At 44.3% G+C, this 12711-nt stretch overlaps 1 protein-coding gene across 1 annotated transcript in view; it reads left to right on the top strand.

Moving 5' to 3' along the window:
• The window catches only part of LOC308292007 (carboxyl-terminal PDZ ligand of neuronal nitric oxide synthase protein-like), a 236139-nt gene that overhangs the window by 171631 nt on the left and 51797 nt on the right, over positions 1 to 12711 (top strand). Inside the window, exon 8 of the mRNA XM_080734199.1 lies at positions 7602 to 7763. Coding sequence (XP_080590325.1) covers positions 7602 to 7763 — 162 coding nt within the window. The remainder of the gene's footprint in view (positions 1 to 7601; positions 7764 to 12711) is intronic.

Below are 12711 nucleotides of genomic sequence, written 5' to 3'. Positions count from 1 at the left end.
ACACACACACACACACACACACACACACACACACACACACACACACACACACACACACACACACACACACACACACGTGTGTACGTATGTATCACCAGAAGGCAGTTAATGAGACACAGATGTTTTTTTGGGGGGGTGATTCTCAAACTAAAGTTAAATTAATGGAAACACACACACACACACACACACACACACACACACACACACACTACTCTGACATTGTAAAATGGTCGTCAGCCTGAAGTACAGCAGAGGGTAGGTCAGGATATGGATGCAGAGGTGTGACACACATTACCATATAGTCTCTCTGGAGAACAAGCGGGCTTTGCGCTGAAGGATAAGACCCATCCATCATTGTCAAACCATCACCTTCTATTTCCACGTAAGTGAATGGCTTCTAGAGTTAGAACGGTCGCCAGAATGTCTTGGACGTCCTGTCCTGTCCCAGACACTGCCTGTCTGTCCACGTTCCTTTCTGCTGGCCATTCACATTATGGGATTTATTTGTATCGGATGCAGTATTGAGCGGTGCAGCGCTCCCAAGCTTGACTGAGTCTGTAGCTAGGTATGTAACTATGTATGTAGCATACTCATATGCTGCAATACCGCTGGGTGACATAGTGGCGTTGTTGAGCAGCTGAGACACGCACGCACATACACATACACACCTCTCAGACACACACAGGGTATAGCTTAATGAAATGAACTCCTCAAATACACCGCTCACTTCAAACTGGGTTTGATTTTTTTAAAGAGTGAATGCTTCCATGCTGTCTCGCATGGTTCTCTGTTGTATTTTTCACCAAAAAAAGTACTGGCTTGAATGGCGTGTATCAAAACACCGTTCGGGTCCCAGTTAAGACCCGCCTGCGGAAGCTTGTGATTGGCAGAACCGGAGGTAGGGAGCGCTCTGTTGTGTTCACCTGGACCACGCGGAGGTGCCGAAAGTCGGGGGGACGAAGATATACTATTATGTCCATAACGGCTCATAACTCGGTAACGGCACAGATATAAAGAGCTAGATGCCTCGTTCGCCTCTGCAGTTAATTGGAGCGATGTGCAAAAGTTCTAGTCCGGACTTCCTGGAAAAACTAAGGGAACGCTGTCAGTCAAAGTGAATACTGGCCAATCACAGCGTGTCTTTTCCGGGAACAATTCAATTCAACAGAGCCAGTTCCGATGTTGCACTGCTCAGCTGTTTTTACAGGCTGCATACGTAAAGACCAGCCCCCACCTGCCTCTGATTGGCTTACCGACTTCCGTATGTGTGACGCACGCGGAAGCAATGTACAGCTGAAGGAGGCGTCTACCTTTCTATGTCTATGGGTAACGGCGCTGAGTCGGCTCATGCTACCATCTCAATGCTCGACACGGCGACTTGCTCGCTACCGCTCGCTCACGTGGCTCATGGTCGCCTGAGACCGCACGCCTCCGTCATTTCTACCGAAAACAAGCGCTCCGCCCTTGGAACCGGAACGGTGTTTTGATTCACGTGCTTGAAAGTTATTGTTAATATAATTCACTCCGATAGTACCACATCGCCTGAGTATTCAATTTTTTTTTTAATAAAACAAAACGTGCTGGTACTCTGAAGACCCAGAACACTCCTTGCCCATTGGATGAAGTGTAGGAATGGGCTGTTCCTGCCATTGTATTGCGTGGCTCATGCAGAACAGCTGGGTCCAATCATGTACCACATGAAACGAGTTCATGAAAGAGCATTTTGTTATAATGCAGGTCGTCATTCCAACCAAGAACTGTACCGGGAGGTGATTTCACTAATTGGCACTTCTCACCCAGAGAGGAGGGGAGTGTTAGTTGAAACGTCTACATACCACTCAGCCCACCAGCCCACATGATTGGACAGCAATACACCCTTTTCACGGCAGCCAATTGACATGAAATAGTAGGGTAATCAAAGGTGATACGATAGTAATTTAGGTTGTGTTAAATTTTGGTCACACTGTGTCAGGGTGCTGCTATTGTGCATATTGATTTGGATAGGCTCTGCTAGACTAAACGGAACAGAACCTTAATTAGTATCAACTATTGTACAAGTATCACTACTATTTCAAAGGTTTTCTCAAATGCATTGGTCGTCACATGTTTTACTCGTATATACCCGTAAGTGCCATTTGCTTACATTTATACACTCTGTTACAAATTCATAAATGAACACACTTTTTCATTTTACTGTGAGAATGCTGAACTCTTGGATGGACTAGGACGCATTGCTATGACAGAGCAACTCCTCCAGCTTATATTATTGCATTGTTCACACATTCATCTGCATTTGGTTGGTGCGCTGGTACAGGGGCTGCACCGCGACTCAGCGTATGACTGCTGTGTCGTAAGACAAATTTCAGTGTGAACTGACAATAAAGTACTATATCATATCATATCATTTTCAACACATCAGATTGTTATTATCATTCAACATTTTGCACCACCTTTACATTAGGGATAACTGCAGAATCATTAGTTGATCCATTGAGGAACGATCATGAATGTCACGATAACTCAGCCCTCAAAAGTCCTCAACTAATATCTTTTTGGCACTGTTTCCTATTTCTCTGTTGATCTCTGTCGCATGCACGCGCATACTCTCTCTCTCTCTCTCTACCCCCACCCCTTCCTCCCTCTATCCGTCCACTGAGCTAGTCCGATGTGACATTTAATACTTATTTTAGACATATCTCCAAATGTTATGAAATCATGAAATTGATTCTATTTATTTATGTTGATGATGACTATAGCGATCTTCAATTTTCCACTTTCCACAATGTCTCCCAGTTGGCTGCTGATATAATCCGTCCATATTTTCTAGTAACTTTAACTTGTTTTTAATCACATAAAGGGGGAGAGAGCTACAATGGTCTTGCTCTTGTCTTAAAATGTCACATATAATGTCACCACCAGTCGTTGAAAATACATTTTGGTTAACAAATGAGTTAAATTAACACTGAGAACTCTACTGTGCACTCTCTTTGGAAAGGGAGAGGGAGAAAGACAAAGTAAAGCATAAGGGAGATACGATTTGGTTGGTTCAACCTTGGGTTTCCTTCCACATGAAACTTTTTTCATTATGGCTTTATTAATTCTGTGACTGGGTGACACATTGTGAATTGAGACATACATCACACTGTCCCAAGGAGGACGTGACATTGGCAATGTCCCGCTGGACCAGGGTTTTCTCTCTCTCTCTCTCTCTCTCTCTCTCTCTCTCTCCCTCCCTATGTCTTCACTGTTTCTCAGTTATCTGAATCCTAATAACCTCTCCACCCTTATCTATTATCTGATGCCTCTCAGGGCCATATTATCAGGGTTATTTTTTTATTTATTTTTTCAACGCTAACAAAACAGATGGTGGGTGACGATGTTTACTAAGGTCCCGTGCTGTTGTGCTGTGACCTGATAGGAAAGTGGCTTCACTAGACATAGCCGACATTGTGTTCATGCATTATGCATTCTAATATGCCCTGATGCTGGACCTCCCACATATGAGAGGAGAGATTGGAAATGCATCCATATGCCCTGCTCAAAAGTGATGTGCAGAAAGTGATAAAACATTTTGTTAAAAGGTTAAAAGAAGCTCTATGTTCCAATAGCAATCACTGCTATAGAGTGTTTATTTTTCTTTTCAAATATGTTTTATTAAGGCACAGTATCACATTGAGGCAGGTACATACATACACAGTGATGACACCCCAAGTCCCATTCCCATCACAATAATCATCGGTACAAAATAGCACAAGATCTGCATGAGGCCATCACGGTACGTAGAAGTTCAGTATAAAAATAAGAAAAAACCCTGCCCATAAAGGATAATAAAAGAAAACATTTTCTCCCCTCCATATTCCCAATTTAGTGTTAAGCCAATTCCCCCATTACCATACTCGACGCTAGACCCATCCCTGCTAATCCCCATAGTAGTCATTGGGAGGGTGAAGACAACAACGGGTCTCCTCCGATACCCGATCTGTCAGGCCACCATCTTCTTTTCACCTGGCATTGAGGAGCATCACCGGGGGGGCGTAACGCATGCGGAGGTACACGCTATCCTCCCCAGTTCCACCCCTCTCTGAACAGGCGCCCTGACCACTGTGGGAACCGTTAATGCAGAGACAGAAATCTGTCCCCCCTCCCCAATCGACTTCCCTCCCACGAACACAGCCAATTGTGTTCGTTGGAGCGCCTGGCCAAGCCGAATGCACCATGAAGGTAGTACATGATTTATTTCGATTAGTTAGGGTAATCCAATTATACGGACGTTATTCCTAAGTACTCTGGACTGAATATCGACGACCTTGGCTTTGATTTTAAAATAACTATCCTCCATAGTAGTACATCTAGCGTCCTGCTCGGCGATCTTGTCGGAACATCGCGACACATTCTCCTCCAGCGAGGTTAGACGGTGGACCTGGTCAGAGAGCTGGATTTGCACATTGTCTATTTTCGCCTCAAGTGAAGCGATAGTGGAATTGGTTGTCTTAAATTCAGAGGTTAAGGACTTCTTTAGGTCGTCAAACCATTTAAGGACAATGGCCAGGTCCGCAGTGGTTAATGGAGCTGGCGGCTCATCGTTCTTGGCGTCCTGGCGTGTCTGCGGCTTTGCAGGGACCGCTGGTTTATGCGAATTCGACATTCTGCTAACTTCTTTTAGGTTCAAATCGTTGAGAAAAGTGTAGAGGATCAGATCGATGCACTTTCAGTTCGTTTTGAAAAGAAAAAAGGCTTTAAAGTACGTTTTTAAAGTAAGTGGGAGCAGTAGCTCCGTAAACACAGTACTGTCCCTTACGTGACCCGGAAGCACTCCTCTACCTAGAGTGTTTATTTTTAAATCAGTAACGGGGCTCTCCCCATTTCTCCAGCTCTTTAATAAACAGAAAATATATATTTCAGTTCAGGATACCAATGTTCCAATCCGTAGAGAGAACCCCACAAAGATCATTTGTGAGCTTCAATTTGATGTTTCTGTTCCAATTTAGCTTTTTACGTTTTCTGACTTCCAATTTCACTTGTTTATCCTGTATCCTGTATCTCTACTGATTGGATAACTTTGATATCATGACGGCCTGGGCCATGGTCCAGTGGTCCAGGCACCAAGGCTGATGTGTAGCCTGATTTGAGTCCCGTTCCCAACGATCCTTGCTGCATATGTCTCAACATCTCTCTCTCCCTGTTTCCTGTCTGTCAGCGAATCTTTAAATGAAGGCCAAAAAACCCTCGAAGGGTCCCGGACCCCCACTGAAGCCCCCTACTCTAGAAACTCTAGAAACACTTTATTATACTATAGAGTATACTGTTTATAGTAGTATAGTGTAGTGTATGTTCAACAACGGGGGTTCCCCCGTCTCTCCAGCTCTTTAATAAACAGAAAATACAATTGATAGTAACCAGTAAGACTCCCTAATCGGGAGATAAGCGAACTCATACAGGATACAGGATAAACAAGTGAAATTGGAAGAAGTGATGGCACAAAGAAATGAGCAGACACAATTGTAACTGGAACACTATAAAAGTACTATAGTGCACACTATAAAACACTTATTTACTGTTTATTAAAGGGGTGGTGCCATAGTTTTGTACTTTTTCTGTTTTGTATGTGTCCATGGAGTTAACATTACTCTAACAGACCACCAGGTGTGGTTATAATGTGCAAATTTGCCTTCCCTGTGTATTTGTGGTTACTTCCTGAAAGCCTCTCAGTCAAAAGGGCCAACTGAAAAACACTGAGTTAATGACATCATAAAATCCCCTTTTACCTTACTTACACCCAACACTGTGGGTGTAGCTAACATCAGCTGAGTCACCACCCAGTCACCACCTAACAACCAGGCATACTTAATGAACTGGTGGGTGTGGCCACTTGAAAAATATAATTTTAACACTTTCTGTACACTTTTTTGGAAAAAATCTTCCTCCTAGTATAATCTTAATACCTGATCATCATGTTTGTTTGTTTTTTCTGACCAAACACAAAATGATTAATATCACAATATACTATAGAACTTTGACCTTCTAAGCCTGGTCGTACTCCCTCGGACTTCCTACTGGGTCCCATCAGCCACACGTCTATTCCCGGACTTTTGATATAAATGATAATAATTAAAAAAAAAAACATCGGAAATTCTTCTCTGTGTCTTTTTGGAGCTATCTGAAACGGTTAATATGCTCTCACAGTAATTTTCTGGTGCTGGGTGTGATACTCGTAATATCCAGCAGGCCACGCCGTTGACTCACATTCTGGATGGATGGCTGGCCAGGAGTGGCCATGAACTCTCCCCAGTGTTGAAAGTCAACAAGAAGGACACACAAGATGGCTACTCTTTGTCTCTGTTCGTGGATCGCGGTTTCAATCACGTTCGGGCGCCGCTTCTCTATCGCTCCTTTCCCTGCTTCGCCGCACGTAAACGAATGGAATTGATCTCCCCTCCGCCTCGCCAAAGTAAGATCGCCGACCTCTGCAGGATGAATATGTACGCTGTATCGAGCACTCCATTACGTGTTGTTATCATGTGGGCTTTGTTTTTTTAAAACATGTTTGTAAATAAATGGCTTATTTCTTCGGCGCTACCTCTGTTCAGAGGGTTCTGCCGCGGCTTGCAACGTGTTAACAAAGCACTTTTTGTTTTGACCTAAACAACACTTACCCTACATTTAAGCATGAACAAACTGCTGTACAAGGACAATGTTGTTCTGTTTTGGGTGGAAGGAACATCACAGAAATGATGAAAAACAAAGAAAGGGTGACATTTCATGTTACAGGCACTTTAAATAGCAGCATTTAGCAGCTGTGCTCATCAGTCTTAGTAAATACAACGCTAAACTGAACATCATGGTGTCACAAATGTTTACGGCCCAGTGGTAATTACCCACATGTTTAGTAAATATGCCCCCAAATCACTCCCTCTGCTCAATGGACCATTCCTCTTCACCTAAATCCCTCTTTCTTTCTGTTCAGTACTGTGGTTCTCAACATGTGGGTCGGGGTCTGAAAAGGTTGAAAACCAGACAGTGTTTTTTAGCACATGGCTATGTGTAAGTGTGCCAGACAAGATATCTTGTAAGTACTGACTGGATTTCCATAGGATTTGCTGTGCACTTTCATGATCCTCGGAGGATGAATCCTACTTATTTTGGTGCCTTCATGCCCTTTGGCCAGAATTCCTTATTGCACACAAGATATCTCAAAATCAAGATGTGCAAAGAGCATCTCTCTCTCTTGCTTTGCTCTTTCTCTCTCTCCCTGGGGTGGCTGTAGCTTAGTGGGTAGGGAGGCCACCTGAATCAGAAGGTCACCGGTTCCGCCCCCTGGCCCCAGTCCATGTGTCAAAGTGTCCCTGAGGAAGACACTTAATCCCTAACTGCTCCCCTCTGATTGCTCAGCATAACCATCAGAAAAGCCATCAGCTGGGTGAAGTTGAAACTGAATTTCACCCACAGGGATTGACCCACCGGGGTTGCCTCGTAAACCAGCCTCCCCCTGAAATGGCATTCCCCTTTTGATTTCCTAGAGAGCAAATGAAATGTAGCTTTCCGGAGGAGGCTGGTTTACGAGGCTAATGTCTCTCCTCCTCCTCTCCCCTCTCTGGTTCCAGGTTCCAGAGGAGCCCTCTCTGCTGTTGGCTAGCCCCAGGATGCTGCTCCCTGCATCTGTTGTACTGCCTCCCAGCACCCCCCTGTCCATCCACCACCAGATACAGCTGCTAACGCAGCAACTCCAGCAGCAACAGCAGCAGACACAAGTGGCCGTGGCACAGGTAGGTCTCTCACTCACTCACTTACTCACTCACTCACTCACTCACTCACAGACACACAAAATACTATTGTGGGTGCGTGGGTGCTACTCCAGTGCATGTCCCTAATAATGGTCTTCACCATATAATTGAGCTCTATTGTGGCTAGTTGTATTAGGCTATTGTGCATAATAATACAGCTGACAACCTCTTATTCATGTGAGAAAGGCTCCCTAAGTGCCATGGAACACAAAACAACAATTTTGTCAACAGTAATGCATTTCATACTCTTGTTACAGCTGGCTTGCTAAGCGCAACAAAAAATGGATTAAGGTGTATTAAGGACAAATGTTTATTAAACTAAAGTAAATAAACCAGTAAGACTCCCTAATCGGGAGATAAGCGACCGTCAGGTCACATGTATACACAAAGAGGCCTGTAAGTGCCATTGGAGTTAGAGCCTTTTTAGCGGGCTGCAGTGGCGGGGGTCCACTGCTAGGTGGCGCTCTACGCACGGCTGTCTCCGTGCGCGTGGGTACCAGCCCCGGCTCTCCCGGTTGCTCCTAGCCCGAGTTACGGCATTTTATGTGGGCTGCAGTGGCGGGGGTCCTTTTGCATCGCGACCACTTTTGCATCCGTTCTGGAGCACCAGGAGTCGGTGGTCCCCGGGAATTCCCCGTGAGCAGCCCTGTTGGGGTGCTCATTTGGTCATTTTTGCACTTTTTGGCAGCGGCGCCAGGGGGTCCCTGGAGAAAAGTGTGACGTGACGTGGCGTGACGTGACTGACTGACAGCCGGTGGAGGTTTTGATTGTAAGCGTTACTGCTGACTGAGGGAGGGAACTAACTAAAGGAGGGACCCCTGAGGATCTCAGACTTAATTTGGCCAGACTATACATTTAGGCATGGTGTCAGCCTTATCCGAACCCCTTTGACATCCATTGTCAAATTAAAGTTAAATATTTGAAAAGGTCTAAAACCTATTTTGAAAAAAGGTGGCACAATGTATTTGGTGCTGATTGGTCCAGCGGTTTGTGAGATTAGCCCCTGGCAGACAGACAGACAGACAGACAGACAGACAGACAGAAGATGGTAGATGACTTTGCCTCCTTTAGAGCCATGGTGTAAATACCAAGGGGTTATGGGCTGTTTGAACAATAACAGGATATGGAGAGGAGCCAACGTAGACCTCAAAATGCTATAAGGCCCACAACAAAGCCAAAGCTTCCTCCTCAATTGTATTATAATTTCTCTGGGAATGAGAACATTTCTTAGAGAAATAACAGACAGGGTGGTCGATGCCATTATCAACCTCCCGAATCAGACCAGCCTCTCTTCCAGTACCAGTAACACTGGCATCTACTGTAGTACCTCTAGTTTAAATGGGGCAGTAAAACTGGAAACAGCAAGAACTGGAAAGCTACACAAAATAAGTTAACAGTCTGAAATGCCTACTTGCACTTTGATTCCCAGAACTATAAACTAGTCTTCGTCAGCGTTCTTGGGCAAGGGTGCCAAGAGTTTTGCCCAGGATAAAATGATCTCCAAAGCCCCCCTCCCCCCACGTTCCAACTTCCAGCTGCGCTGAGTGGTCATAAGTCATTCACAATGCATGTTCCATTTGCACACGGCAAAAGAGCTCTCATCTCCCACATGCAAATCCAAATATAGCATAATAGGCTAACTACAAGGGTAGCTCCACCACCAAAATCCTATTAGACACATGCTATCATTCCAATCCCAAATGTAATGCTTTGAAGTTGTCCATGGACATTTTTAAAAGTAAAAAAGAAAAGAAAAATCACACCCGTGTGAACTGAGCGGTGGTTTACCCCCCCCTCCCCCTTCCCCCCTGTGTGTGTGTGTGTGTGTGTGTGTGTGTGTGTGTGTGCGTGTGTGTGTGTGCCTGGCCTGGCCTGGCCTGGCCTGAAAACAGCGCCCCTCCCTTAACATGTGTGGTTAGAAAAGGTACTGCACCACAGGCTTGAGGCTACATACGGACGCACCCACCCACATACATACACGTACGTACCTCTACACACACGGCCACGTATAGGAGCGGCGTGACCACCGCTCAAAAACACACTGGTATTTAATGATCTGAACATTAGCCTACGATATGTCAGATTTACATATAAAACAATACATATATTGGGACCTTCAACAGAGGCCTATAAACTTAATTATTGCACACATTATAAACCATTTAATTACAAAGGGCAATGCCAACCCTTTTAATGTCTCTTGGGACAAGGTAAACCACAAGTTGCTTTTATGAACTTCATTTTACTTCATTCTACAAAACATACTGTCTACTGCACTGTAGGGTTCATGCTCTTACCTAGACCAACACAGGTGTCCTGTATTCAGGTCATCAGTCTGGAGCTGGACCCGAAACGGAAAAGAAAACACCAACATAAAAAACACCAATATAACACTTACTTTTGGTCAAAGAAAAAAGTATGAAAGCAGTTCACTCAGTCCACCATAATAACCACATTGATGTCTCATTTTGACCAATTTGCTAAACGATATAACAGCTGAGCAATTGTCTTGAACCACATTCTGCTCAAAGAACCGAGTGCTTCTTAGAGTTCAATGGGTGAAGAAGACTCCAGTCCAGGTGGTGATGAGTGCTGCACAGGAACATGAAGAGGGGTCCCATCAAATGGCCAAACTTCATGCACACTTGACTTAGTTAAAAAGACTGTAATTAGACGACAGGGCTACATGTTAAAAACAATAAAATGCAAAAGAGACCCGACCAGTTTAACTGCTACCTTGTCTGACGTGAGCCTGACATGCAGTTCTGCAATACTACTGTATTACAGTGCTAAGCCGGTCTAACCACAGTGAGACGTCACCAAGTACTACAGCAGCTATTACTAGCTTACATTATCATACAAAGTCATGTGAATTTGCACGGTTGTACACACTCTTACAGATGCAGTACACACAACTCAAATGCACACGACATCTGATACACACACACACATGTCTACACTCCAGGTATCCTTTAGGAAAAGGTCACAAGATTAGGAAACACAATTTCATAGCCTCATGCACACACGCACGCACACACACAAAACACTCTCGCACACACTCACGCACGCACGCACGCACGCACGCACGCACGCACGCACGCACACACACACACACACACACACACACACACACACACACACACACACAACACAACACAACACAACACAACACAACACAACACAACACAACACAACACAACACAACACAACACAGAACAGAACAACAACCAGAACAACAACTAACCCAGAAGTGTCACTGGATATTTAACTGTGATGTATGTCACTAGACAGCAGGGGTCCTGATTTAGCTGCCCTACTCAGTCCCTATTCAGAACGAGTCAAGTGTTCCCCTACTTACCTGTGTTGCACATTTATACCCTAAACTCATGTTGTTACTCAGGAGTTTGCCAGTTCATAATGTAACTACACTTATGGTGATATGTGTCACTGCTGGTAGCATTAGAAAATACTTTCAAGCTCTTGATGCATTGCATTCTACTGAGACCAGTGTCAAAGGTAGAAACAACACTACCCACCAAACAGGATCTACAGGATTAAAAACTATTCTTGGACCGTTGTTTTGTGACAGGGGGACAAGAGGTCCCTTTAACTTCACTTATTTCAGGAGTTCTAAAACTATTTCACTTAAAAGTTAACCACAGTTAACTGTTGTACTCAATCATCCAGCTGGATCCGCCCTGCCTCTCTCTGCTCGCCACCTTTTGCTTTTACCAACCAAACACAATCCTCAACACACCGTAAAATCCAACCGTGTACAAAAGGAACCAAATGGACCCACCCATAAGGGTCGATTTGGTCCCATTGTTTACTCTCTAAAGTTAATTAACACTATGGGTTCTATCGTGCTGCTGACAAGAGCAGTGTGTGCACCTAAAAAATAGGTGCAAACTCTTATTATTATGTGATAGATCAACAGCAGTTACTATCTACTTGTTATTCTTGTCTGCTTTGGAGCAGTAAAGGTCACCCAGTATGAAATGTTTCAAACCCTGAGGTGGTTCTGTGTGACCTATGAGCCCTTAACTCTCTGCTAGCTTTCTTTCTGCTACGCAGAGCCTCCCCTGGGCCAGACTTAACAGTTAGTACCCCTGTGGCATCTCGTTTATAGCTTGCAAGGTCAGTCAGCTATATTGCAGAGACATAATAGTCAGAGACGATATTGTTTTACAAAGTATTTGCAGTGATTGACTTTTCCTTTTACGCCATGCCCATTTGAATTACATCTAAGCAGGCCTGGAATTTTGTCATTTTCAGGGCAAGGCCACTTGGCCTTTGGTGTTGTCCATTTTTGGGGGTGCAAAGGCCAAAAGTCAGGACAGGAACCTGGGCCTGCCATGTTTTTGAGGGGCACAAGGCCAAACTGAAGGGCAACGACGGCCATGCCATGCATCTAAGTAAAGAATTAGGGAAAGCGGGATGAAGTTGTGTGTACAGTAACTACATCTTGGAGTAATGCAATGTATTTGAAATCATTAAATGGCTGTTTTATAGACACACGCACCAGAGGTGTGGACATTTTTTTATTCATTTTCAAAGCCGATAATCTGGGCACATTTCTCTTCTTAAATCATCTGTGATGTTAACGTCCAAGTACAACTGAACTACATGCTCACAACACACGTGTGGTGCGATGTGAGCGTGTAGATCTGCTATGTTAAGCCAGAAGGGTGACAGTTAGTCTTTGGTCCCGACGGCCTCCTCATAGAAGTCAGTAGCGACCCACAGCTGCTATGTGAAAACCATTTATCCTCCTCCCCCCCCTCTTCTATGTGATGTTTTGTTTCTGAGCACTGAACATTTTGCTAGACCTACTGTATACAATATTTATTTTGGTTTAATTTAATTTAATTTAATGTTAAGAAATGTATGTTTGAAGGAATGTGATTATTATGCACATCACGTTAAAGCA

Source organism: Nannobrachium achirus (genome assembly GCF_963921795.1).
Source record: "Nannobrachium achirus genome assembly, chromosome: 1".
In the NCBI taxonomy this organism is placed as follows: domain Eukaryota; kingdom Metazoa; phylum Chordata; class Actinopteri; order Myctophiformes; family Myctophidae; genus Nannobrachium; species Nannobrachium achirus.
The sequence above is the reverse complement of the archived record's forward strand: the minus strand, read 5'-3'. Positions and strand labels throughout refer to the sequence as shown.